This window comes from Sciurus vulgaris (genome assembly GCF_902686455.1).
Source record: "Sciurus vulgaris genome assembly, chromosome: 14".
Classification (NCBI taxonomy): domain Eukaryota; kingdom Metazoa; phylum Chordata; class Mammalia; order Rodentia; family Sciuridae; genus Sciurus; species Sciurus vulgaris.
Genome location: NC_136475.1, coordinates 16,304,601 through 16,330,773, shown reverse-complemented (window position 1 = coordinate 16,330,773; position 26,173 = coordinate 16,304,601). Strand labels below are relative to the sequence as shown.

At 43.2% G+C, this 26,173-nt stretch overlaps 1 protein-coding gene across 2 annotated transcripts in view; it reads left to right on the top strand.

The window, feature by feature from the left end:
* Positions 1-25,835, top strand: part of IL1RL2 (interleukin 1 receptor like 2) — a 40,443-nt gene extending 14,608 nt beyond the window's left edge. The window contains exons 5-11 of one of the 2 annotated variants that reach the window (XM_079110771.1): positions 2,325-2,484; positions 6,939-7,013; positions 11,752-11,881; positions 12,596-12,732; positions 17,910-18,053; positions 23,029-23,190; positions 24,779-25,835. In XM_079110771.1, the coding sequence (XP_078966897.1) occupies positions 2,325-2,484; positions 6,939-7,013; positions 11,752-11,881; positions 12,596-12,732; positions 17,910-18,053; positions 23,029-23,190; positions 24,779-25,194 (1,224 nt within the window). In that variant the 3' untranslated portion in view covers positions 25,195-25,835. The remainder of the gene's footprint in view (positions 1-2,324; positions 2,485-6,938; positions 7,014-11,751; positions 11,882-12,595; positions 12,733-17,909; positions 18,054-23,028; positions 23,191-24,778) is intronic. The other variant, XM_079110772.1, reaches the window with a different exon arrangement.
* The last annotated feature ends 338 nt before the right edge of the window (positions 25,836-26,173 follow it).

Below are 26,173 nucleotides of genomic sequence, written 5' to 3'. Positions count from 1 at the left end.
AAATTCTTGGGTTTTGTTCGCTTTTTGCTGTCTCTACTGTCCTTCCTTCATTCAGATTCTCCTTAGCCTTAGCTTATGGAAATCACATTCTTAATCTCTTCCTTGTCTTTAGAATTTTAATCCTTTGCAACACAGCAACCACAAGAATTGCTCTTAAAACATATTCGACCATCTCATTCTCTTGCTCCTAAAGCTTCAGAGGTGTTCATCTCCTTTTCATGATTTTCTTTGATGGGGCTCTTGCATCTTCCCTAGTTTTATCTCCAGCAGTCCTTTATACCCACTGTATCTTAGCCGGAATGCTCTGGGCTATTTTGTGTCTCTGAAACATTATACATGCCAGGTTAGGAGTGTTCTTCTTGGTGCCTGGAATATATAAGACATTCAAATATTGGCTGCTCTTTTTATTCATATTTTAATTATAAATCTTGATAGTGAAACATCACTTTTGAAATTCAAAATAAAAATGAAGCCTTTCAGAGAATGTACACTCTGAAATAATTTTCCACTGGATCAAAACAGGGCATTCACCTCACTGTAAAAGGACAGACTGGCCCTCAATTAGTAATGCCAAGAACTAATATTATTAAATATTCGCAGATCTTGAAAGGAAGAACAAGTCAGTCAGGAGGAACACTGATTAACAATGGAAGCATACAGGAAGGGAGACCCAGAGATTGTACCTAACCAGGGACTACTGAATCCGAGGACTCAAAATTTGTGTTTATCTGTGTCCTGAAGAAAGAGACATCATCTCATCCAGGTCTGATGCCTTTCATCGGACTCTTAATTGTAATTCCCTTTCTATGTGGTGAGCAGTTCTCTAAGTGATAATTTGGTTTCTCAGTTAGGGCACTTATAGGGAAATAATGTCAAACTTTCGGGAAGTCATAATGGACCTTGTAAATAAACAAATACCCACTCTGGCATCACGTATTGGGTTTTGCGACACAAGGTGGATTTATTCACATTGTTCTTGGATGGGGAATGAGCTCTGACTCTGAACTGTGGATGATTAAATGAGGAGAGAGCTCACACGATTAAAATATTTTGAATAAAACTTTGTCAAATTCCGACTTTATATGTTTTCTTTATTTATTAGACTGTGAGCTCTCTGAGGACAGAGACTGCATCTTATTCCTGAGGACTAAGGCCTCACACATGCTGATAAAGAGCAGGAACTCAAATGCTGAATGAATAGTTGGACTCATTAGCCAATCAGCCACTCTGTGGAGGGAAGCTACCTGAAGGGGACCGGGCTTGAGAAGGACTTCAGAAGGGGTCCAATGAGAGGAACAGGAGAATACAAGTTTCTGATAGGACAAGGGAAGGGTGAGACTTGCCCTCGGGTGGTTGCTGAGGCTGACTAGAGAGAAGGGCTTTCCTGAGACTGAATGGCTTCAGGTTGGTGGAGTTTAAGGTTGCTTTCTTGTTGACATGGGAGGCCTGGGTGACATGAGAAGTCCTGTGGTATCTCTTCTCCATGGATTGGAAAGTGTTCTTTTACCCTTGCTTATACTTCCAAACATGATTTTTGTGAAGAGTTATTTTGGATTTTGTAAAGTAAAACCCCAATAAGTAGAGAAGGTATCATTGGGCCTGCAACACAGTGGAAGCAGTCTTGATTAACCTGGGCTTTACAGTGTTACAATTCACCTGGGCTTTACAAAGCCCAGTAAGATGATCATCCACTTGGAGAGATGGATCTTGCAATGGAGGACCTTCCTACCTGTTCTTTACAACCTCATCCCAGTCTTCCTCCGTGAAGTCTTCTCTCTAGCCTACACGAGTATTTTCCCTCTCAACTCCTATTAGACCTACTGTTTGTATCACTCGTTTTAGCCTGTGAAATGCTTTGTCAAATCTTCCTGAGACAGATAGAGATGGACAGATTCAAATATACAGATTACAGATTATGTATATGTAGTCACACGTATAACATGATGGGACAACAAATTCCTGCTGTGTATCATCTATCATCTATCCTTTTCTCTCTCTCTATCCATCTATCCATCCATCCACCCAACCATCCATCCATCCATCCATCCATCCATCCATCCATCCATCCATCCATCCATCCATCCATCATCTCCATCCATCCTATCTATCTATCTATCTATCTATCTATCTATCTATCTATCTATCTATTTACCTATCTTCTATTTATCATCCATTGGTCTTTTGGTTAGATTGTAAGTAATCTAAGGTCTAGGGTTCCCACAGATTTTTTAAAATCTCCCCACAGGTCTTAGGATGGAGCTAGCTAGGAACATAACTGGTACCTCGCCCCCCAATGCTAACTGAAATTTATTTATTTTATTTAGGACTGTAAATTGATTACAGGGGCACGGTTTGTTCCTTTGGAAGGGAAGCTTTTTGTGTACAACATTTCTGAAGAGGACAGTGGGAGCTACGCTTGCACAGCCAAGCTAACACATGAGGGGAGATCGTACATGATTGTGAATAGCATCAACGTGAGCACCAGTAAGTACACTTACACCTGTTGGCTGCTCTTCCTCACACAAAGCTGAGCTGGTTGGCCTCAGGCTTTGGGCAGAAGTGATATGGATTTTTATTTTCCTGAAGATGAATAGGCTTTAAAACATGTCATGGGTAGATCAGAGGGTGGAAAGGCTGAGGCAAGAGGGCATGAACAACTTAGTTTTTCCCCAGCTGCAAAAAAACAAAACAAAAGCAAAACTTTTGGTTGATTTGTGAAAATTAAATGGGATCAGGTACATAGGGCAGCTGCCTGGGTGCCTGATAAAGAGCAGGTATTGAGAACATCATAGGTATTATTAATTTGACTCTCATTTCCCTCAGCCTTCACTGTTGTGAGTGATTTGTGGGTCCACTCCAGCATTGGCCTTCTCTGTCATGAACAAGGTTCTAAAATAACCTATAGTTCATGAGATTTCATTTCTTGACCCACAACAGTCAGTTACCTTGAACATATGCCCTGGAGATTTGAAAATAGAATCTTAAAACAAATCCTAAAAATAATTTGACTCAAGCCATGAATTTCATGGAGGCTCAGGACAGAAGGAACTTATCAAATTCACAAAGCTGACTTGTGTCAGAAATAGGACCTGAACTCTGGCCTTCGTGTCCAAGCAGATGCGTTTCCTTCTAAGCATACTGGGCCAAGAGTTCTTCTCTGTCTCCTTGTGCTCATTCTTCAGTAGAGAGTTACTTTCTGTATTTGCCCATCTAGAGGGATAGAGTGGAAGGCTGGATGGTTCTTCGACTTGGACCTTCATGTTTGTCACTGATTTCTAGTTCTGGGGGATACCTAGCCAGCCCTCGATGGTGGTGTTCTTAGGGGGTCATTTCAGCAGAGGTGGCCCCTGATGCTCCTCTGGGGAGGCTCCAGGTCGATCCAGCATGGCCCCTTTGTCCAATGATGCCTTGGATTCCAGTCTCATTCTTCCTTCCTCTTGTGTCCTCCGGTACTCTCTGCTGGAATTATGTATATGATTAAATGTTTTGGGGCGGCCTTCCTTTTTAATTTCCTTCACGAAGGGTCACTTAATTAAGAAAACAAAATTGAACTAGATTTTGTGATTTTTTTTGTCCTCTTGGATTTCCTGTTGATGGGTATTTCTCTGAAAGTCGGCACCATCCTCATCTTGTTCCCAGCTGAATCCCAGCTCCAAGTCCAGTGGCTGAGTAAATGAGCAACTTTTTTGGAAGGTTGAAATTTGTAAGGAAAAAAATGAAGACTACCTCAAGAGGTCACTGGGTCCAAGAGTCCGTATTTCCTGCCAGTTCAATCAACATTTATTTATGGTTTGTTATAGGCCAAGATTTTGTTTGATAATTTAAAACTGAAAAAAAACATCTTCCTTCTATTGAGAAGCTCCAATCTGGTGGTAGTGAATTTGAAGACATAAATGAATCATTTTTAACATTATATGCTAAGATAGTCCTATCAATGGTGTCTAGGGACACAAAAAAGAACAGAAGGAGCTGCAATTTGCAAGTAAATGGTCTGGGAGGCTCTTAAGAGGAATTATCTTTCAGCTGAATTTTTTTCCAGTTTTTAAAAATTTGTTCTTTTCAGTTATACATGACAATAGAATGTATTTTGACATATCAAACATACATGGAATATAACTTCCCTTTCCTGTGGTTGTACATGATGTGGAGTTAACACTGGTCATGTATTCATATATGAATATAGGCAAATCACATCCAGTTCATTCTACTGTCTTTCCCATTCCTATTTCCCCTTCCTTTCCCATATTCTCCCCTGTTCAATCCAGTGAACCTCCACCTGCCTCCCCGCATTGTGAGTCAGTGTCTGCTGATCATAGAGAACATTTAGTCTTTGGTTTTGGGGGATTGGCTTATTTCACTTAGCATGATAGTCTCCAGTTCCATTCATGTACTAGCAAATGCCATAATTTCATTCTTCTTTATGGTTGAGTAATATTCCACTGTGTATGTATACCACATTTTTTTTTTTTTTTATCCATTCATCTATTGGAGGGCACCTAGGTTGGTTCTAAAGCTTAACTATTGAGAAATTGAGCTGCAGTGAACATTGATATGGCCATATCACTATGGTATGCTGATTTTAAGTCCTTTGGGTATATGCCCAGGAGTAGGATAACTGGTCAAATGATGGTTCCATTTCAAGTTTTCTCTCAACTGAATTTTGAAGGATGAATAGCCTTTATAAATGTAAAGAAAAATGAGAAGTTGTCCCTAGGTAGAGAGAACAGCATAGGGCAAAGTGTGGAAGTGTGAAATGTCATGATTTCTGTTGGAGTTGTAATGAAGTTCATAAGTGTGTATGAGATGAGAGGTGGTGGGAGCTGAAGACATGGAGTTAAACAGGGGCAGTTTTAAGGGGCCATTTATACGTAAGCTTTACCATATTGCCGCTAAAAAACCGTTGGGTGGGTACAAGTGTAGATTCATGAGGCTGAATTTGTGATGGGAGAGATCAGTCTTGAGAAGATCTGAAGCAGGAGAGGTTGAAGCCCTGGAGGAAGCTGCTGTAAAATCCAGAACAAGTCTGGTAGTCTGAACCTGGGTGAAGACAGTGGGGGATTTCTTCTTTAGTCATTCATTTGGGACTCTTTACTGAGAGCCTAACAAGTCCAGATTCCATGCTCGTCGGAGGGAACACAGTGTTGCATAAAACAGCCATGACCATTGCCTTGGTGGAGCATGAGATCTGGAAGGGAGGGGAGGTAGAGAAAGATGATAATCCACCAGTGAGATGTGTCATTAACTGGAGTGATTGGTGCAATGAAGGAAAGAAAAATAGGAAATCATACAGATAAGGACCTACTGAGAAGGCAGTGGCTCAGGGAGAGTTTTCTGGTCATGGTCATGGTGATGGTCAGTGATAAGTGAGGGAAATGTTGACATATTTTGATAGACAGAAGAGCAGGTGTGAAGTCTGTGGAATAAGAGGGATCATGTCATATCACAAGGATGAAAAGCAGGCACATCGGGTTGAAGTGATGATTAGTAGGAAGATCTAGTAGATAATGAACCTGGAGAAGTAGTCAGGGGTCAGAATCAGATAGGAACCCAAAATCCAAATTGGGAGTGTGGATTTCATTCTAAGAACAAGGGTTGAGAACAGGAGTGTAGTATGATGTGATTTTTGTTTCTGAAACAGTAGACTGACTTCTGCACACAGTGATCCATACAGGGATGGGATAGAAGTTAGGAGGCAGGTGCAGAAGTGCAGGTGAGATATCACGTAGGCACATGTATCATGGTAAAACCAACAATAGAGAGATATGGATGCATTCAGAGACATCTCCAGAGATAAAACCCACAGATCTTAGTGTTGAATTGAATATGGAGATTAAGGAATATGGTGGGTCAAGGAATCTAGCTGTGGGTATCTGCAGCTGACTGAATGGCAAGGCTGTTCAATGAAACCAGATAGATCTGGGAAAAACCAAACCGATTTAGAAGTCAGATCATGCGTTTGGTCATTAATAGGTTGAGTGTGAGGTACCTTTGAGAAATCCAATAGGAAATGTAGACAAGACCATGTCCTGTGTGGATCTGGAGCTTAAAGGAAGGACTGGAGATATGACTTTCAAACCATTGGCCTTGAAGTTATAACTGAAGATGTGAGTGTGGATGATCTTGTCCAGGAAAAAGAGTAGAAAATAGGACACAGATAACTTAGAAGTGGAGATAGAGGCACAGACTGTGAAATGTTAGGAGGTATAATTTGTTGCACTTGGTGATGAAATCGAGGAGGATGAAAGAAAAGCTATTTCCTAGAAAGTTATGGTACACTGACTAGTGAGTTATGGTGCACTGACTAGCTGGTGATAGATGCTATTTGGGGATACTAATTTGGAATAGTTTATAGAATGCACAATTATTATGGCCATCACAAAGGACATGTATTTTGGCATTTTTTCCTAGCTTCTCTCCCTCATTACTTTTCTACATTCTACCCCAAATATATAGGAACTATGGGACTAAGAGAACGATGGTTAACTTTTGGCAGACAAATTGGGAAGGGAAAGAGTGGAAAAGACCAAGGAGCAGGGAGGCCAGAGGGTCAATACAGAGAGACAAGCATAAAGTGGGAGTGGTGTGTATGAAAGAGCTAGAGAATGACAGAAAAAGGATCTGAAAGAACATGGAAATGAATGGAAAGAAAGAGGACTGGAACTGAAGATACTGGCAAGCTGGGGACCTCATTTCTAACTAGCCAGAACTTTTGGTAACTCAACTCCTAGGTTTCCCCGCCCCCTCAGCAATTCAGTTATTCTCAGTTGGAAAAAAAAAATGTGAATTTATGGAAAAATTTCTCACACCCTGGGTTTTGACTTTCCTCAACAAGTGTTTATTGAAGGCTGTTCTCTGCTGTGCTTCTTGCTATAGTATTAAGGTATTTGGAAATGTCTTGTGCGATTCTAATGCCATTTACTGTGGCTTTGATTTCTTAGTAGGAAGAGCTGGAAATGGAAGAAGAATTCCTAAAATAATTTATCCAAAAAACAATTCCATTGAAGTACAGCTTGGTGAGTAAACTAATAGAAGCCAAGGGCACGGTTCACTATGTCAGCATATTTACTCTAGTGAATATTTTGAATTTCAGTGGTAAAGACAAATCCCATGCACAGCCAGTTTCTGGCTTTGACTATATCTGCTGATCAGGAGAGGCACCAAAATAAAAACAGAGCTGGGGAAGTTGCAGTATTGGAGTTCTGGCGGGAATCCCTGTGGTTCTAGAAAATTACTGTAAATCTGTTTGTGCAAAGGTGATGAAAATGTAAAGATCACTCCAGAAAAAGACTACTAAAATATAAAACTACTACTTAAATTGTTGACCAGGAATTCTGGGTTATCTAATACTGGAAGAATATTAAAGTGGAAATGATCATATTACATTCTTTCCTTGATATGGGAACAAAAAATATTGCCTAAATGGAGAAAAATGGTTCAATTTATTTGTTGAAGCATAAAAGTAAAATTTTTCAAAAACCTGTTAAGTACTTTCTGACAAAGAAAAAGCAAATTAAACCAAATAGGTATAAAAATAGGTTGTCAGATTGAATCAAATATTAAGATCTAAGTAGAATTTTGTAAATTTAACAACACGCTCTTTTCCAAAGACACATATGGAAAAACGCATGACCTAAAAGATGCAAAATAATTGGATATGCAAGATTCTTGCAGAAGTTAACATCAAAAATCAGGTTGCTTGACTTCAGTCTGATAATAATCTTTTAAGACACTTCCAATGACAAACCAAATCACTTTATATCGATCAAAACTACAATACATCCTAAAATACAAACCTTTATTTATTAAATAGCAGCATTTCAAAATATATAAAGCTAAAAGCCTCAGAAATACAAGGACAATACAATAGGACAATATTACTGTTTCAGTGGTAGTGGGAGATTGCAATACACTCAGCTTTGACAGATTTATTAGGCAAATAAGAATCTAAAAGGTTTCGGTAATACCATATGTAAATGTATTTAATAGAGCACTCTGATAACTATTTGTGAAAAATGTAGAATCCCAAAAGAGGAAACTGCACAGAACACATTGTACAATGAGAATGCAAAAAACCTAGAACATTATAACACACACACATCCATATATTTACACACATATATACATATGTAATTATAATGCACTAATGAAAATAATAATAATAATAATGGAGATCAGGAGAGTAGAGCAAGGGGGAGGGAGGAGGAGAGGGAAACAGAAGGTACTAGGGAACAAGATTGACCAAATTACGTTATGTGCATACACAAATATGGCATCATGAATCCCATTATGATGCATAATATAATGCACCAATAAAAATTTTTAAAAATCACAGAACATAAAATCCTTCACTTCAAAATGAATAAATGAGTAGTGATATTTAAAGGAAAAAAAGTTCTGGAGAGCTGATGGGTATGTTAATTAATTTGATTGTAATAAGCACTATAGTTTATATGTATATACATACATTGTATATATGTATCAAATATATCACACTATATATATTAAATATATATAAAATCCTTACTTGTTCACTGTTTTAAAGGTAAAAACGTGAAAAACAAAACAAAATAAAAATATCTGTATATATAGAAATGTAAAGGGCAAAGTAGGCTCTCCTACTTTAGATTTCCAAAAAGAGCATGTTATTAGATTTTGTAAATCTAATAACATGTTTGGAATAGAGATGACAGAAAATAGATCTTATCATTTATATACTAAAAAAAGTCAACAGATCAAGAAAACTTCAGAATCTAAGTGAGGCCAATAACTAATCTACACAAGGGAAAAACAAAATATTCAAAATATTTATTTCCACTAAAAAAAAGTACATGAAAGTATATTTGTCCATGAAATTGAACGTAATATCATTCATTAGCAAGGGTAACGTAAAGGGTGCTCTTGCCAGATACTGATAATGGAGGCCAGCCATCTCTTTAAAACGTGTTGAAACCCTTCAAGGGAGTCCCGTCTCACTAGCACAGAGGTGCCTAGTGACATTTCGTGGTTTGCCTCTTCATTCCCTGTGCTCAGCAGCTCTCCCCCTCATTCTGACCCTCTCCCCTCTCCGCCTGGCCGTCTGCTCATGCTTCTCCAAAAACTCAGGCACAGCTCTGCTTCAGGGGTTTTGTTTGCTGTTCCTTCAGCTTCGACGCTGTTCCCAGCCCTCCACACCCTTGGTTCGCCCTTGGTTAGCTCACCAGTCCACCTTGTTAAAAAGTACACAGCTCAAGCAACCACCCCCTGTCCTCCCAGATCTTTTCATAAAACCACTTTTCACTCTCACAGACTTCAAGTTTTCTTCTACGATGTCTGCTTGTTTGAATTTATGCTCCTGAAGAGCAGGCTTTTTTGTCAGTTCTATTCCCTGCTGTATCACCTGTGCTCAAAACAGTGACTAGAGTGTAGCAGATGCTCAAGAAATAGTGGTTAAATGGGTAAATGATAAATGCTTTACTTTGAACCTGACAGAGACCATTGCCAATATATATTTAGAACCTTTGGCAATGTACACTTTTGGCCCAGTAAATTCTAGATAAGCTATATCCAATAGAAACAGTCACAGGGCTTCAGATAGAGAAATATCAGATAAACATTTTCAAAAAAGTTATCTGTGGTCTGTTTAAGGAAAGGAGAGACAGTATTGAAGTTTTCTACAGAATACTAGAAACTTGAAAATTATAGCATTTCAGATTTGAAAAAGAACAAATAAATATTTATCAGTATAATAACGCCACCTCCCCAGAAAACCCTCAATAAAGGGTTTAAAAGCATGTTAGACTTACTCGAAAATGAGGATTACTAAGCTAAAATATAGGGGAAGAGAAAAACTTTAGGATGAAGCTTAGAGAGACAAAGGAACAGGAAATACAGATGTGAGGGCAAAGGAAAGAGGGTATAGAGATTCCCTCTCTCTCCTCTCTCTCTCTCTCTCCTCTCTCTCTCTCTCTCTCTCTCTCTCTCTCACACACACACACACACACACACACACACACACACACACACACTCACACACAAATAGATGGAATCTTAGAAGAAAGAAAAGAGAGTATGGCCAGGCACAGTGGCACATGCCTGTAATCCCAGCTGCTCAGAAGGCTGAGGCAGGAGGATCTTGAGTTCAAAGCGAGTCTCAGCAAAAGTGAGGCACTAAGCAACTTAGTGAGACTTTGTCTCTAAATTAAATACAAAATTGGGCTGGGTATGTGGCTCAGTGGTCGAGTGCCCGAGTTTAATTCCCGGTACTTCCCCTCAAAAAAAGAGGCAAAGGAAATGGTATTTAGTTCCAGACAACACTGAGACTGTTCCAAACTGATAGGATACACTAATCCAAAGATTCTGTAAACAAAGAATCCCAAGCAGGACCACCAAAAGTAAAACAATACCTATATATACCACAACAAAATTATGGAAAACCACAACCAAAGGAAAAAATATCTTAAAAGTAGGAAAGAAAGAAAAAAAATTCCTTCTGTGTACAGAAATAAGACTGCTAATTGAACTTTTAACAGGAACAATGGAGGCTGTGTGTTAAACAAAAAAACCACATTATTCCACATTATTATTATTATTATTATTATACTGGGGATTGAAGCCGGGGCATTTGCTTAACCGCTGAGCCACATGCCTAGCCCCTTTATATATTTTATTTTGAGACAGGATCTCACTGAGTTACTCAGGGCATCATTAAGTTGCTGAGGCTGGCTTTGAACTTGTGATCCTCCTGCCTCCCAAGCTGCTAAAATTACAGGCGTGCACCACTGCAACTGGCTAAAAATGTTAATTTTTATAGTGCAGTAACATCACACACATGTCAAGATGGCAAAACTAAAGTATCTGGGCATCCCGAGTACTGTTGAGCGGGTGAAGTATACGAAGGCTCCTTCCCTGCTGGGAGTTGAAGATATGTATGATCTGTGATCTACCAATATTACTGGTAGAGAAACATGCAAGCCCATCATGTATGCAGGTGTTTCTGTGTGGAATGTCCTCGTGGGCCCCAGGGGATGTGCAGAAGGGAATTCCTAGGTGGGCGCAATGGGGCATGCCTGTAATTCCAGCAACTCCTGAGGTGGAGGAGGGAGGATTGCACCTTCTTTGGAAACTGTCTTGAAATCCAGATAAAAATATCTGGGGATGCAGTTCAGCGCTTGAGCACCCCTGATTTCAATCCCCAGTACTGGGGAAAAGGAAGTTCCTAGGAGCCCCAGACATGCTAGACAAACATCAGACAACACAAGTGCATATGCAGCCATGGTGGAGGGATAAATGAGTGCTAGTGTATTCTATCCTCTCTGGTGTAGTTGCACGCAGCAGCGTGACGGGGCTCACCCGCAAAATGCTGAGCAGTAGGAGCAGGTGCCCAGGGCTGAACTTGCAAGTGATGAAATATGAAGTCAGGAAGGCACCTGGGAGATGTCCAGGGCTCTGGAGAACACCGCCTTCCTGACGGAGCCAGGGTGGGCAGGTGCTCGAATCTCTGATGTTGTAGAAAACATTCATCAGAAGCTGTTGGCCCTTGGCAGCATGTTCTGCTCTTTACAGTAGGTATCCTGGAAGTCCACTCACCCCTTCTGATCTCTGCCCAGAGAGAGAGCCAAGTAGACTAACCGTGACCTGGGGTGGGGGAAATTCTGGTACTCAAGATATTCAAGGCTCAACAGAAGATGCTTTTGTTAATTGGGAGTTAACCAATTTGAATCACTGAAACGTAGTGAAATGTTCATTGTACATGTATGAATTTGGTTGCTCTAGGCTCTGCCCTCATTGTGGACTGCAATATAACAGACTCCAAGGAGAACACCAATCTGCGATGCTGGAGAGTCAACAACACTCTGGTGGACACTTACTACAGCGAATCCAAACGCATCCAAGAGGGGATCGAGTAGGTGCTTTGTTCCTCTGGCTTCTCCAAAACCTAACCTAACCTGTTTCCACCTACCATCTGCTGCTGCTGCTGCTTCTCACACGCAGCTCCCAACTTCTCGCCACTCCTCTTGGCTTTGCCTTCTGAAGATCCTAGTGTGCTGTGTGTGGCCGAGCATCCGGCTCAGAGAAGTGAGCCCAACCTGACTGGGGGCGTGCCTTAGAGAAAGAATGTCCATTTCTCTCAACTGCTGCTTGAAACCAGTCCATTCCTATTCAGTGTTGTCCTGCACCATTGGCCTTTGAGGGCTAAATAGTACAACTAGAGCCAAGGTCCTGGGGAGAGAGGACATAGTTTCTGGTGAATTGAATATGAACTCTACTATGGTGGTCTGATTGGAGTGGTGTAAAACGGGACCTGTGAGCTCAAGGCAGTAGATCTTGTGCAGGGCCTTGCAGTGGAGCTGAGCTAGGACAGTGGTGTGGGAAGGAGCAGGCCTTTTGGGTACAGAGATGATGTCCATACTTCCTTGCCATCGTCCAGAAGAAAAGGCACAACCTACACACCTCATAGAGCCATTCAGTGAAATATCCTTAGGGTAAAAAAAATTCTTAGAGTGAAAATATTCTTTAGGGGAAAAATGCATTAATTTATCTCCAGAAAAGAAAACATTATGAATTATGTTTGGTTACTTTGACCTATGTGTTCATGATCAACTGTTGTCTTTTATAGAACCAATGTTTCTTTCCCGGAATACATCTTCTACACGGTAAACATAACCTTCTTAGAAGTGAAAATGGAAGATTACGGCCTTCCATTCATGTGTCATGCTGGAGTGTCCACAGCCTACTTTATACTAACCCTTCCAGGTAAGGTCTACTGCTCAACTCCGTTACATAGGGCTGGCCAGGAAATGCATCTGAAAGAGAAGGGGAAGTCACGTGCCTGGCGGTGACACAAGAGGGTCAGAAAACCTGGATGTGACACCTGGGGAAGAGCCGATGCCATCTCTGAATCTGCGTGGTGTCAGGCTGGGATGAAGTGGCATCTTTGAAAATGCCATATACATATACATTGATAACATATGCATCGAAATTCTAGAAAAGTGAGTTTTCCTTTATTCAACCTAATTGACTTTTATGACTCTTATAATTTTCAGCTCTTAGATTTTTTAAATAATTTTGGATGCAAATAAAATGCTTATGCATATTTTCACCATGTAACTTTGCAAAATTATGTATTATTCTGATATTTGAGCAGGCGTGCTCCCAACTCCAGTGCATACAAAAATTTCACTCCAGAGAAATAGAGAGTAATAAAGTAGGGTGAAATCAGAGCTTCGAGAGCAACCAAATTGATAACCTACCAAGAGAAGTGTGGTAAAATGCTAAAATGCTAAAATGCTAAATGCTAAGATGCTGTGTGGTTTAGCAAAGCATTTTTTTCTTGATTCTATTAATGTAATATCATTGTGTGTGTGAGTGTTTGTGTATGTGTATGTGTGTGTGTGTGTAGCTCATACAAGACAGAGGCCAGTGTTGAATGACCAGTGTCCTTAGTAATCAGTTAAACCTATGTCCTTAGGCCTCTAGCTAAAGTCCTACCAGAAATGTTTTTCTAGAAGTTAACACAAAACACAGATTGCTGTGCAAAGCTAGCAGATATGCATCTGTTTCTGCCAAGCTCCTGACATTTTTTGTCCACAACCTTCCTTAGAATAGTGGCAAAATAGGGATGTGTGCCCAGCAGCTTGTCGTTCTGGGTGTGCACGTTCTCTCCCCCGGCCGTGACCAGAAGGCCAGGACCCCTCTGTCCCCAGCTGTCTGCTCTGTGTGGGCTCCCAGCAGCTCTGCATACTCTCCTGACCCGTGAGGAACCCTGTGGGTTGCTCCGGGAGGGAGGAGCCCGGGGCTTCTCTGCCTCCACTGCTCACTTTTCCTCTTCTCTTTGCCTTTCACGGGATCCAGCTTCAACCTCTTTCCTCGTGTTGGTCTTGTGCACCCATCTCTCTCCCTGCTGTCAGTGGGGTTTCTAGGTCCTGTCTTAAGTGCTGATGTTCTCTGCATCCTCACCCCCGACAATCGCAAATGTCTTCTTCCATGTTCTCTCTTCCCATGTGGCAGCCTGACTTTCTTCCTGTGCACTAGATGGCAAGTGCCTTGTGAAGTATCTGTGTGGAAGCACGCTTACCTCCTCAAACCTTCTGGTTCTCTTTCTGGGTTTCTTCCCTTTGCTCATGTCCCCCCATGTCTTCCAAGCAATTCCAGTTCATCTTCTTCTGTCCTCTTCTTCCCTCATGCCAATGCCCAGTTAGTTGCCAAGTTCTATGGAGACTTCTTCTGTCCCCTCCTGTCCACTTCCACTGGCAAGCTAGATGGTGGAGTGCTTCCAACCCAGGACAGCAGGATCCAGGTTTCCAGGGTCGAAGGTCCTGGCTTTACCATTTCTGAGTTGTGTGGCCACAGTGCTGTTCCTCAACCTTTCTAAATTTACTTTTGTATAAATTGACGATCGTAGCCGGGCCTTCCATGGAGCATTGTTGTGGAGACTGAATTGGAATGTAGGTTTTTAGTTAGTTTGTTTTTTTTTAATTGCGAAACATTCATCGGGGAAAGGACATGTAGAATTTACGAATCGCATAGCAAATAATTACATAGCAAATTCATGTCTAGCTGCCACCTAGATTAAGAAAAATGACCAAATACCACACATTACCAGACCCAAAGAGCCCCCACATGTTCTTCCTGATCAAAGCATCTTTTTCCTGTTTAGATAATCACTCCTCCAACTTTTAGAAAAGTTATTGCTTTGCTTTTCCATCTGTGTTGATAGCCCTAAAAAGTCCAGTTCATTTTTGGCCTGTTTTTGAGGTTTATATTAAGAGGATTCTGTAATATGATTTCTTATGACTTTGGTCTCCTTTTAGGTGTCTGGGCTTTGATGATACCTCAGTGATGTAGAATGTAGCTGTAGGTCATTCATTTTTCTTGCTTTGTCCTATTCCTTTGAGCAGCTAGATCACCATACATCCACTTTATTATGCACACATGACCATTTGAGTCATTTCCAGTTGGGACTATTAGCCAATAATTGCACTGCAAAGCTTCCTGTATATGTGTCCTGCTATGCATGCAGAACGTTCCCCTCTGGTATAAATACTAGGTGTAGAGCTGCCTAATGAGAGTCTGTTGTTGACTTTTCTATATAATGTCACATTGCTTTCCTATGTGATTGGACTAATTCATACTCCTGTTGCCCATTGCAATGTATGAGAGAATCAGAAGAGATAATTTTGCAAAGTGAGCACAGAGCCTGATGTTTAATGAATTCTTAAATTATGTTTGTTTGTATTAGTGCTGTCCTGGTTCTGGTCATTATTTTGTATGATTTGGATGACCATACATGTTTTCTTAACGACTTCCTTACTTTGAGAATTTTCTCTGGTCTACTATCTTCCAGTGACTGTTGTAGAGTTACCTTCTCCAAGGATGATTGGAACTCTGTCACTCCCCTGACTGGACATTAGTGCCACCTCCTTCTCTCTGGGATAAAAATGACACTCCATGGTTTGGCATTCTGGCCCCCCTGTACGCTTTCCCATGAACTTATTGGTTGTCTCCTTTGTCTGCCCTATAAGATAGAGTCAGACCAGAGACAAAGGCAGGTCCTCTCTGGACCTCATATGTTGATGAAGGAGATGACTTTGAAGCCAGTGAGGACAAAGTTGATTTTCAAGCAGGGAGCATAGCAGAACCTGCAGGCATCTCACCCACTCTGGTTTCTTAGTAGCTGAATATAGCCTGGCTTAGGCCAGAGAGGAACTCATGGTCAGCCCCAGAGAAAAGAGGGGAAGAAGACAGTAAGAAGCCTTGGAGATGGCATAAGACCTGAAGTTATCACTTAAATCTGCTTCAACCTAGAAGTTTGACTTCCTTATTTAGTAACCTTGCCCGAATCTGGCCAATATAGATTTCTGTGACAATACTAACTTGTCATTAGGGACTACCCAGAAGCACTACTCAGAAGGATACTGAGGCCAAATCCAGACTCAGAGGAACTAATGCTATCCCCAGTTAACACCTGTCAATCATGGGGCAGTAGGGTGGGATCCTTTGTCCCTTCCTTTTAGGCAGGTTAAGAAGCTGTTGTTTCCTGAATTCATCTTCGTTCCTACCGACACTCATTCTACAGCTCACGTGCAATGTATTTTTGCTCATGTGCATATAGTTTTGTTTGCTCTGAGTTCTTAGGAACCTCACCCTCTTAAATTCAGTCTTCTTGGTGGTTTTCCTGGGGGCAAAGTCAAGGTTGTAACTTCTCCATTGGACTTCCTTCTTTTTGCCGAGGACACCTCCAGTTTGAATCTACTGTTTGTCTGAAACAGTCACTAAAAGTTGTTTAAATTATCTGTCTCTTCCATAAAATTTTTTGATCACTTGTCCTCACCAACCTTTTCAGTTGAAGGCTGATAGTAGCCACATGGACTCAAGTGACAAATACCATTTTTAATGTGGCATCTGGTATACCAGCAGTGCGTCTTCCACTGACTCCTACTTCCAGCTCCGTACTCCCTTTGAACTTACTTGTGGATGTCCTGATTCCAGAGTCGTCATCTTTCAGCACATTTACAGAGCACAGGTATCAACACTCCTAAATGCAATGAATGATGACCTGAAGAACTTCGGAGCATCGCTCCTGTCTACCTGCCAGGGGCTCTTGGAACCTGATAAATATTGTGGGCGCCGTCAACCTGTCACGGCTGTTGATCCCACCAAGACCTCCGGAGTTGCACCTCAGCTCGCCCCAGGCACGAGTTCTCCCAAAGGAAGAGGTGGTGGTGTTGATTCAGGAAGGAGAGGAGAGAGCTGACAAAGAGAAGGATTTGGGGAACAGGAGGACCCATGTCATGCTTAGGAGTCGAGGTTATAACCAGGGGTCAGGACTGGATCTAGCATTTCCACCAGTGCATGGAGCATTTCCACCTGGCTGCTCTGGGAGTTAATCAATAAATCATTTTTTTTTTTGGGGGGGGGGCACCAAATGTGCTTTTTGTTATTGTGCTTTATGGTGCCATAGATCTAAAGACCTGTGGTAGTAAATAGGAAATCTTGGGCCTCACGTTGTGTACAACATGGTGTGGCCGAGGGAAGATTGTGAAAAGCTCTTTAATGATTATTTTAAAGAATGAAATCCCTCTGGGGGTTAAAAAAAGAAAAAGACTCCCTTTATCTTCAGGAGGATCAGGAAGGGGCTGATAAGGAAGTGGTTTGTGAGGTGGGTTCTAGGAACGGGAGGATTTCTCTTCCCCTCTTCCACTTCCTCTTTCTGAATTCCCTCTTTCCTAGAGACTCCTTCTTTGGGGGCACGGGTTTGGCTGTGGTGAGGTGGGACGCAGCTGTTCCTCTTTGTGTGTGGCGAGGGCTTGCTCCCTGGGTGTGGGCTCCTTGGTCAGCTCTGCCCACTCTTGTCCCCATCCTCACACAGGAAGCAGAGCTGAACGCGAACGGCTTCTCTGAAACTGTGTCTCACATGGGCCCCCAGCCTGGATCACGGCACCTGGAGGACTGGAAGAGGGTGTGGTTCTGAGGCAGCCATGTGAGATGGCTTCCCGGGGGACTCAGTGTGAAGAGACGCTGGAGCACTGTAGTAGGATTGTAATCAGAACTGTGCAGTCAACACTGGGCAGCAGTTCAAATAAACCACTGGCAGGTCTCGTGTTGCCCACATAGAACCAGGATGCGCATGCTTCCCATGCAGTTGTCGTGCAGTGGGAACCACGAGAAGGCAAACTTCCACAGAGTTGTCCTCTTCCTAGTTCCCAAGAGCCCATTTGCTTCCTAAAAGTCAGAGTCCAGATCAGATTATTCTACTCCTATTCCTGTTATTTAACTTTAAAGGAATATTTAAGTTGTGTCCTCATTGATATCGAGTACACTTCTATTTGGAATCTCCATTTGTACACTTCCATTTGTAATGTAATCTCTCTCTGAATAACGGGTTTAATCAATTCTCTATTATGATTTTGTTCTTTCACTGTCATTTGTAGCTCCGGATTTCCGCGCTTACTTGATAGGAGGGCTGATTGCTTTGGCAATTTTGGTCACATCTGTTCTGTGCATCTACAATTATTTTAAGATCGACATTGTACTTTGGTATCGAAGTGCCTTCTGTTCTACTAAGACCATAGAAGGTAAGTGTGTGTACTCTCTGAGAAATGCCTTAACACTGGTATCTGCTCATCTGCATGACCGTTTCAAAGGTACTGTGTCGTATTTCACAAACTTGACTTTCACGATAGCGGCAAATTTAGAACTCGCTAGAACTTCCGGTGCTTCAGAGAGATTTGCTCATGATTACCAGCATTGTTTGTCAAATAAGGTAGGCGTGCAGGTTAACGGTGCCTGAGGAAATATTTGCTCGCAGGCACTGGTCACCTTCTGGGTCCAGCTGCAATCACGTGACCAACATTCTGACATCCACTGGGTTTGGCAAAAGAGCAAAAGTGTCTCCAGGAGCCAAGTGCTGTGACGTGTCCTCAGCACAGTGGCAGCTCCAGCTCTGTTTATGTCATGGGGAGTAGGAGCCATCGGCTCTCTAGGTTCAGGACTTGTTACCTGAGGGGTTTCGGTCTCCAACTCTCAATGTCGCAGAGAGAGGGACCTGAGTTTGAATATGAGTTCTCCATTTAATTCCTGGGTGGAAGTAGAATGATATTTAATTTTCTTCTGGTTTTCAGTACTAGGAATAAAGGGAGGAAGGAAGGAAGAAAAAGGTGGAAGGAAGGAGAGAAAGAAGGAAGAAGGAAAAAAAGGGAGGAAGAAAGGGAAGGGAAAGAGGGAGGAGGTGGGGAGGGAAGAAAGGGAGAAGAAACAAGAGAAGAGGAGGGAAAGAAGGAAGGAAAGAGGGAAAGAGAAAGGAAACAAGGGGGAACAGAAGGCAGGAGGGAGGGGAGGGGTCGGGAGGAGAGAGATCACATGCGGCCTCATACGGTGCTGCATCACTGATTTGAGACTCAGGACCATGTGCATCGGGGCGTGGGACACGGGCTGCACTGCCAGTTCTGGGGTCAAAACAAACTGCCCGTTCCTGCTCTGCTCTGGGGTCCTAGTCCGTGGTGCTCATTTCCTGCCCCTGTGGTTTGACAAGCAAATTCCTTAGTGTGATCCTGAACCTCTGAGGAGCAGTGATTTTTGCACTGTTTCTTTCTCTGTGTCTCTGACCCTCTCCCTCTCTGGTCTCAGAATGGATGTGATCTATGAAGTCCTTGGAAAAAGTAATACATCTCTACTGTCCCTTAATTGCTTGGAAAAATTGGTACAAAGCCACGAGATGTCCTCCTAGCTGACATGTGGGGAGATGTGCAAATTTAAACCTTTCCAGTCCAGATACTCGTGTAGCTGGTCAGGGCAAGAGACAGGCAGTGGCCAGGGTCTGGTCATGTTTTGTAGGTAGCTAATATATAGACGAGCACTGTTTACTCTAGGTGCCCACTTTACATATAAAAATCATGACACTAGTGACTGTCCACATACTCGATAAAATACAGAGGTCCTGACTTGGGCTACCTTCCGAGTTAAAAGTCAGGATTAAAAATGGGCACCACAGGGCCTGGGGGTGCAGCTCAGTGGTAGAGCACTTGCTTATTACAGGCAAGACCCTGGATACAGTCCCCAGTACCAGAAGAGAAAATAAAAGCAAACAGCAAGCATTGGTAGACCCTGAGCAAGGCGGAGAGCAGCGGACGCCTGGTGGGTGACCAAGTGCAAGGCTGAGCTCCAGCCTTGCGTGTCCAGCACAGCACACAGGGCTCCTAGGGCTGCAGATTGATGATCTGATTTTGGCTACAGTTAGTGCAGAGTTGGCTCTAAGGCCTCATGACTGTCGTCTTGAGAAGAGGATGGAGTCCACCACTTTTATTTCTTCTGGCACGGATAATGAGTGGTACAGCTGCTTTCTGTTTTGACTAACAGAGGATTGCCTCGCTTACATGGTCTTTCTGGAAGTTCTAGCTCTTCTGGCTCCTTGACATTTGTCCCTCTCTGACTCACTGGAACTCTCAGGAGCCTGATTGCAGCTGTGAATTATGGGTATTGAGCAGAGTGCTTGGTGAAGCTGACTGTCGGTGAGGTTGAGGTTAATAGGAAGAGAAAAAAGGAATAGTGACTCATGCCAAGCAGGGGAGCTGAGCAGAAGAGACTCAGGGAACCCCACCCGCGGCCGAACCTGGCTGACACCCAGCATCTCCACAACTCGTGAGTGAGTGGGCTGAGGATTTGGAGCCCGGAGTTGACAGGCAGTCACTGGTCCCTTTCATTTTTATTTTTTAATTCCTGAAAGAATGTGTGGGCTTTGTAATTAAATTGTCTACAACTCAGTCTACAAGAATGACCATGTAATAGCCCTTCGAGTGTTGGCCTCCGCAATGAGCTGGTGCTAGGCTCTGGCATTAACCCCAGATCTTGTTTACAGCTTCGTTTCCCTTGAGGATATTTTCTGAGTGATCTGGGAACATACAGAGTAATGGATGGCAGAGACAAGGGAGGGAGAGAGAAATGTTGCCCTTTTATGGGTAAGTCATTTACCCTAACTAGGTTCATCAAACTTTGTGACTTGGTGACTAGATAGGTAGGTATAACTCCTGGTTTTAGTATGAGTCACTCTCAGGCCTGACTGAGGTCAGAGAATTCTGTATATCCTGTGTCAAGCCTCTCTGTCAGGGGGTGTATGTGCACAAGAATGGGAGCATTAGTTTACTAAGCTCCTGGAGGGATTTGCACACGCCTCCTCACACTCCAGATAGGTTTGTGGAGAATGTGCATGGAGAACAGAGGAACTGGAAACAACCCAAAACAGGTACAGTAAACAAAGAATAGAAAGGCTAAATTAATAGAAAGGTAGACTTAATGGCAAGCATTGGTTTTTAAAGGATGAACTTGCTTTCAAAGCTAAAGCAAAGGCAATTACAAGATTTATTATATGCAGTTCACAAAAAACCTTTCAATTGCTTATGAGAGAACATGTGTTTTCTGGGACTTGTTCCCAAGGGAGGTTTTTTTTTTTTTTTGTGTGTGTGTGTGTGTGTGTGTGTGGAATGTCCTCTGTTTAAAGGGTGTGATACAAAGAACACTGTCTGCAACATTCCTGTGGTAAACGTACTAGCATGTTTTAGGTATCTTCCCTTCTAGTGACTTCTATGCATGTTGGAGGTGAATACACCAAACCTCATGCAATTTACTAAAGGCATTTAGATGAAGGTACATTGAACTTGTCTAGTTTTTTGTTTTCCTGCGCTGGGTTTATCAGGTCTAAAATTTAGCAGTATCATATTGAGAGAAAGTCAAGAGTTGAATAGTTTTTAGGCAATTTTTCATAAATATTAACTTATACAAATGATTTTGGGGGCGTTGTAAATAATAAGGGTGTATGCAGATGCTTTAATATTGAAGAAGAGGTTGAATCTCCTCAGAAAAACTAAGGTGCTTGACCAGGATGTGGTTATACCGTCACCTCCCAGGTATCAAGAGGTGGGCTATGTGAGTGTCCACAGGGCCTGTTGTCCTCAGAATGCTGTCCAATAGATCTAAGTTTCTGAAATGATCTTGATGAAATAGGACATGATCAACCCACCGTCATTTGCTGTCCTGCAGAGACATGTTTAAGCAGCTCTAAGATGGTGGCTGGTGTTGGGCCAAGAGGTGGCGCATAATTAGTGTTAACACAGCTCGATCTCTCATGACTTTTTGCCTGATTGGTTAATGTCTCTTCTGCGCTAGTGGTCCACACGTGTTCCTCATTCTTTCTTGATTGGTACCGTGGCGCATGCTCCAATTGTGCTACTTAATCCTAAGCTGATTGGCTGCTTTAGGGTATATAAGACATTCTCTTTGCCTGGAAAGATATCGCAGAACGCAGGACTAAGAACACACCTCTAGATCGCAGAATGAAGGACACAGGACGCAGGATGCACCCCTAAAAAGCACCTCTGATAGCACGCACCTCTAGGACACGCCTCTAGCATGCACCTCTAGCATGCACCTTTAGCACACAGAATGCAGGACGCACCTCTAAGAAGAAGAAGCAGACCTCTAAGAAATAGCTCCTCTGAAAACGTAGCCTCTCTGATAAGCGTAGCCTCTCTGAAAGCGTAGGACCTCTAAAAGCAAGCAAGCAAGCCTCTCTTCCTCTAGAAACTATGAAACAAGCAAGCAAGAAAGCAGCCCAGAAAAAGATAATTGAAGTAGTTCATTCCCAGTCCGCCTCCGATTCCTTTCCGCGGGATTGTTGCTGCGGGCGGCAACACTGTCCCAGTAACTATGACTGGGAAACAAATGACCTCCAGACTTAATGGTGTCAAACAGTGATTCAGTCTGCTTATGGGTTCTGTGGACCAGGAACGTGGACAGGCACAGTGGGGACAGCCCATCTCAGCTCCAGGTTATCTGGGGCCTCAGTTGAACCACCGACAGTTGACCCTGGCCATTGGCTGGTGGCTTCAGCCTCTCTCACCAAGAGCCTCTTTAAGCCTTCTCTCTGGTGTCCCATTTGAGCTTCCTCAAGGAATGACAGCTGTTTAATCAGGGTGAGTATTTCAAGAGTAAGAGAACCAGGTGGAAGTTGTATTTTCTTGTATCTTCTAGGCCCCTGAATTTCCACTGTTAATTCTACCACATCTTACTTATTGAGGCAGCCATAGAGGCCTCCCCAATATGGAAGAAGTGGAAACAGTTTCAACTCTTTATAGGGGTGTGGCAACATCTGACAGAACATGTGGGACCAGAAGTGTGACTGGGCTGTATTTGGAGAATACAGTCGGTCCCGGTTGCACAAGACTGATTGGGAATAAGCTTTATGCAGTTCCCTGCATGATCTTTCACTATACCGGTCAGTGAATTATGGATCAGTCCTTTGAAAATGATGAAAACCCACTGCACTTTTAAAACAAGCCAGCAAGTAGTATCTTTATTCAAAAGCATTAGTCAGAGAACTAGGGATGTAGCTCTGTGGTTGAGCATGTGCTTAGCATGTGAGAAACTCTGGGTTCTCGCCCCAGCACTGCAAAAAGAAGAAAAAGCTTAGAAAAAAAAAATGAACAAAATAGTTGAACATTTTTATATATTTAGTTTTTAAAAGTTTTTAAAAGGTGAATTCTCCCATTTCCTTTTCAGATGGGAAGCTGTATGATGCCTACGTCTTATACCCCAAGCCTCGGAGAGAAAGCCAGAGGCGTGACGTGGACACTCTGGTGTTGAAGCTCCTGCCCGCGGTGCTGGAGGGGCAGTGCAGATACAAGCTATTCATATTTGGCAGAGATGAATTCCCAGGACAAGGTGCGTTTTAAGTGCGGAAATGAACGGCGAATGGGAAAAGGGAAGGGGCCACCTCTCTGCCTTCGTGTTGCAGACAAAGGGGACACTCTGCTCACCTTGCCCTGGGAAGGCCATGGCCAGAGCTGCCGGTCCCACTGACCCCCGAGCTCAGACAGGTAGAACAAGCTGTCTCCACTCATCAGGCTCATCACCACCGTGTCTGGGATCCTGGTTCCAGGAATGCGTGTCTCTCTTTGGAGCGAGGATGTAGCCAACCTGTTCACGTGAACAGGTGGCCAGTAATGTCATCTTGGTTAAAACATTGAAAGGAAAACATGGTCATTTGCCTTCCTGTTATTGAGACTATCCACTGAGGTTTCCCATTGGTCTAAATACACAAGTCAGGTAATGTGAAAGCTGATTTATAAAACTCAACTCCACAGGCTCCTCCTCTACCCAAATGGAGAGGAAGTTTTTAATTTACTTCCTCCATTTAATTGGCATGAGGTTTGGGCCAACTCATTCAATATTTGAACCTCACTTGTCTCATCTGTAAAATGGGGATACAGGTGCTTCCTTAACACCACTTAGAGAACTAACCTGAGTGGGGTTCGGTATGGAGTTTAGGACAGAGTTGACATTTGGCATGACAATTCCTTCTCATCTCCTTTGTTCTTTCTTTGAAGGCTGTGTGGCAATATGTCTGTACTCTAAAATCCTTTTTGTGTGGGGAGTACCAGGGATTGAACTCAGGGGCACTCAGACACTGAGTCACATCCCCAGCCCTGTTTTGTATTTTATTTAGAGACAGGGTCTTGCAGAGTTGCTTAGCACCTTGCTTTAGCCGAGGCTGGCTTTGAACTTGCCATCCTCCTGCTGGGATTACAGGCATGTGCCACCATGCCTGGCTTTCCTTTTTTGCTCATTAAGAACACTCACAGAGCAGCGAATCACTGAGTCCTTCCACACGCTGTGCACTTGTCCAGACACTAGAAACCCAAAAGGAAGCCAAAAGGAGAAAGACCATGTCTTTGAGGAGGTGACAGTATTCTTACACCCCTTGGAGGCAAGGGCACACCAAATATCTGCAGAGCTGGGCATTTGAGGGAGTGTTACTTGGTTTCTAAATTATTCACATAAATTCTGGTTATTTAAATAGCTGTAAAGAACAAAAGAAAGATATAAATGTTAGATTAACACCACACTTTTACTACATTTTTCCTGTCCTTTTTTTAAAATTTATTTTAAAAAAATGTGTTTATCCTCTAATATATAACGGACCTTCAGCTATTTGGGGGATACAAAGTTAGGAATGATGAAATACTTGTTGGTTGGGAAAAGAGACATAACAGCAGACTTCCAAAAACACAACAAAACAAAACGCAAAGGATTTGCGACCAGGGAAGACCAGTTCTTCAGAGAAAGCCAGGAAGGCTTTAATGAGGAGGTGATAAATGTTAAAGTTTGGTTCGTCCATTCCTGCTTAGATCGGGTGTTGATCTTAAAGTCCCTTTCCTCTCCTCAGTGACCATTTCTAATATTCCCTGTAGCATCACCACCCAGGCTGTGCTGATCTTGAGCTCTTCTGAGTCTTCATTCTTTATTCCAGCCGTGGCCAATGTCATTGATGAAAACATCAAGTTGTGCAGGAGGCTGATCCTCATCCTAGTTCCCGAATCACCGAGCGTTGGCTTGTTGACCAACATGTCAGCAGAACAAATCGCCGTCTACAATGCCCTCATCCAGGTTGGGATGAAGGTCATTCTGATTGAACTGGAGAGAATCGAGGACTACAGCACCATGCCAGAGTCAGTTCAGTACATGAGACAGAAGCACGGGGCCATCCGGTGGACGGGGGACCTCTCGGAGCAGTCTCAGAGTGCCAAGACCAAGTTCTGGAAAAGAGTGAGATACCACATGCCACCCAGAAGGTTCCCGCCGGCCTGCAGTCCAGCGGCTGAAGCTCGCACCCTGCGGCTTCCCCGCCCGCAGACGGAGACCCGCGTGGGGCTCATCACTCACTGAAGGAGCGCGCGCGCCCTCGTGGTGGCTCGCGCTGGACAAGGATGCATTTCCTTCGGGCTGTCCGCCCCGAAGCTTGCTCTTCTGTACCGCTTCGTTGGTTTGTTTGATTCAGAGCTGATTCTTTAGGGAAAGACAGCACGTCTCCAGAAGGCCTGTTACCTTAATGGCTCCTAGAGACCGGAGAGCTCGCGCCCAGCAGGGGCGGATGTGGCATTGCGGCCCCTTGGGAGTGAGCGTAGAGGGCTGCAGAGGTGGCTGCACAGTCGGAAAGCTTGCCCGTGAGGCCTAAGGTTGGAGCCTGGTGGCCTGGGGATGGCAGGAGGGCCGTCAGTGACTTGAGGAGGGCTGGCCAGAACCACACATTGTCTCTACCTGTCCAGTGTCTGGGGGACTCTGCTCCTTGCCTAGTCGGAACCCCGCTGCCTGTCTCCTCCAGGGCAGGCACACTGCTGTAGCCACAGTTGTGGCATGGTGTCCCTGGAAGCCACTTCCCGGTCACCTAGAACAGTGGGAGTCCACTGGGTTGCCACTGTGAGTATCCTGTGGTCACCCACCAAGGCACCCTGAGCTGTGAAAGACTTTACCTGCCAAACCAAAAGTAAGAATTAAAAACAAAACAAAACAAAACAAAACAAAACAAACAAACAAAAAAACCCAGAAAACAGGGATTGAACCTAGGGGTGCTTAACCACTGAGTCACATCCCCAGCCCTTTTTATTTTGAAACAGGTTCTCCTTAAGTTGCTCAGGGCCTCGCTAAGTTGCTGAGGCTGGCCTTGAACTTGTGATCCTTCTGTCTCACCCTCCTGAGTTGCTGGGATTACAGGTGTGCATCATCACGCCTGAAGAGAAGGATTTTTTTTACTTTTCTTCCTTGGACACAAGGAGGTGGAGTAATTCTGGTCTAAGGAAAGCAGCATGTGTTTTCCATTAGTGAGCATGCTTTGATCACAAGTTAATTTATAATTTAACAATTCACC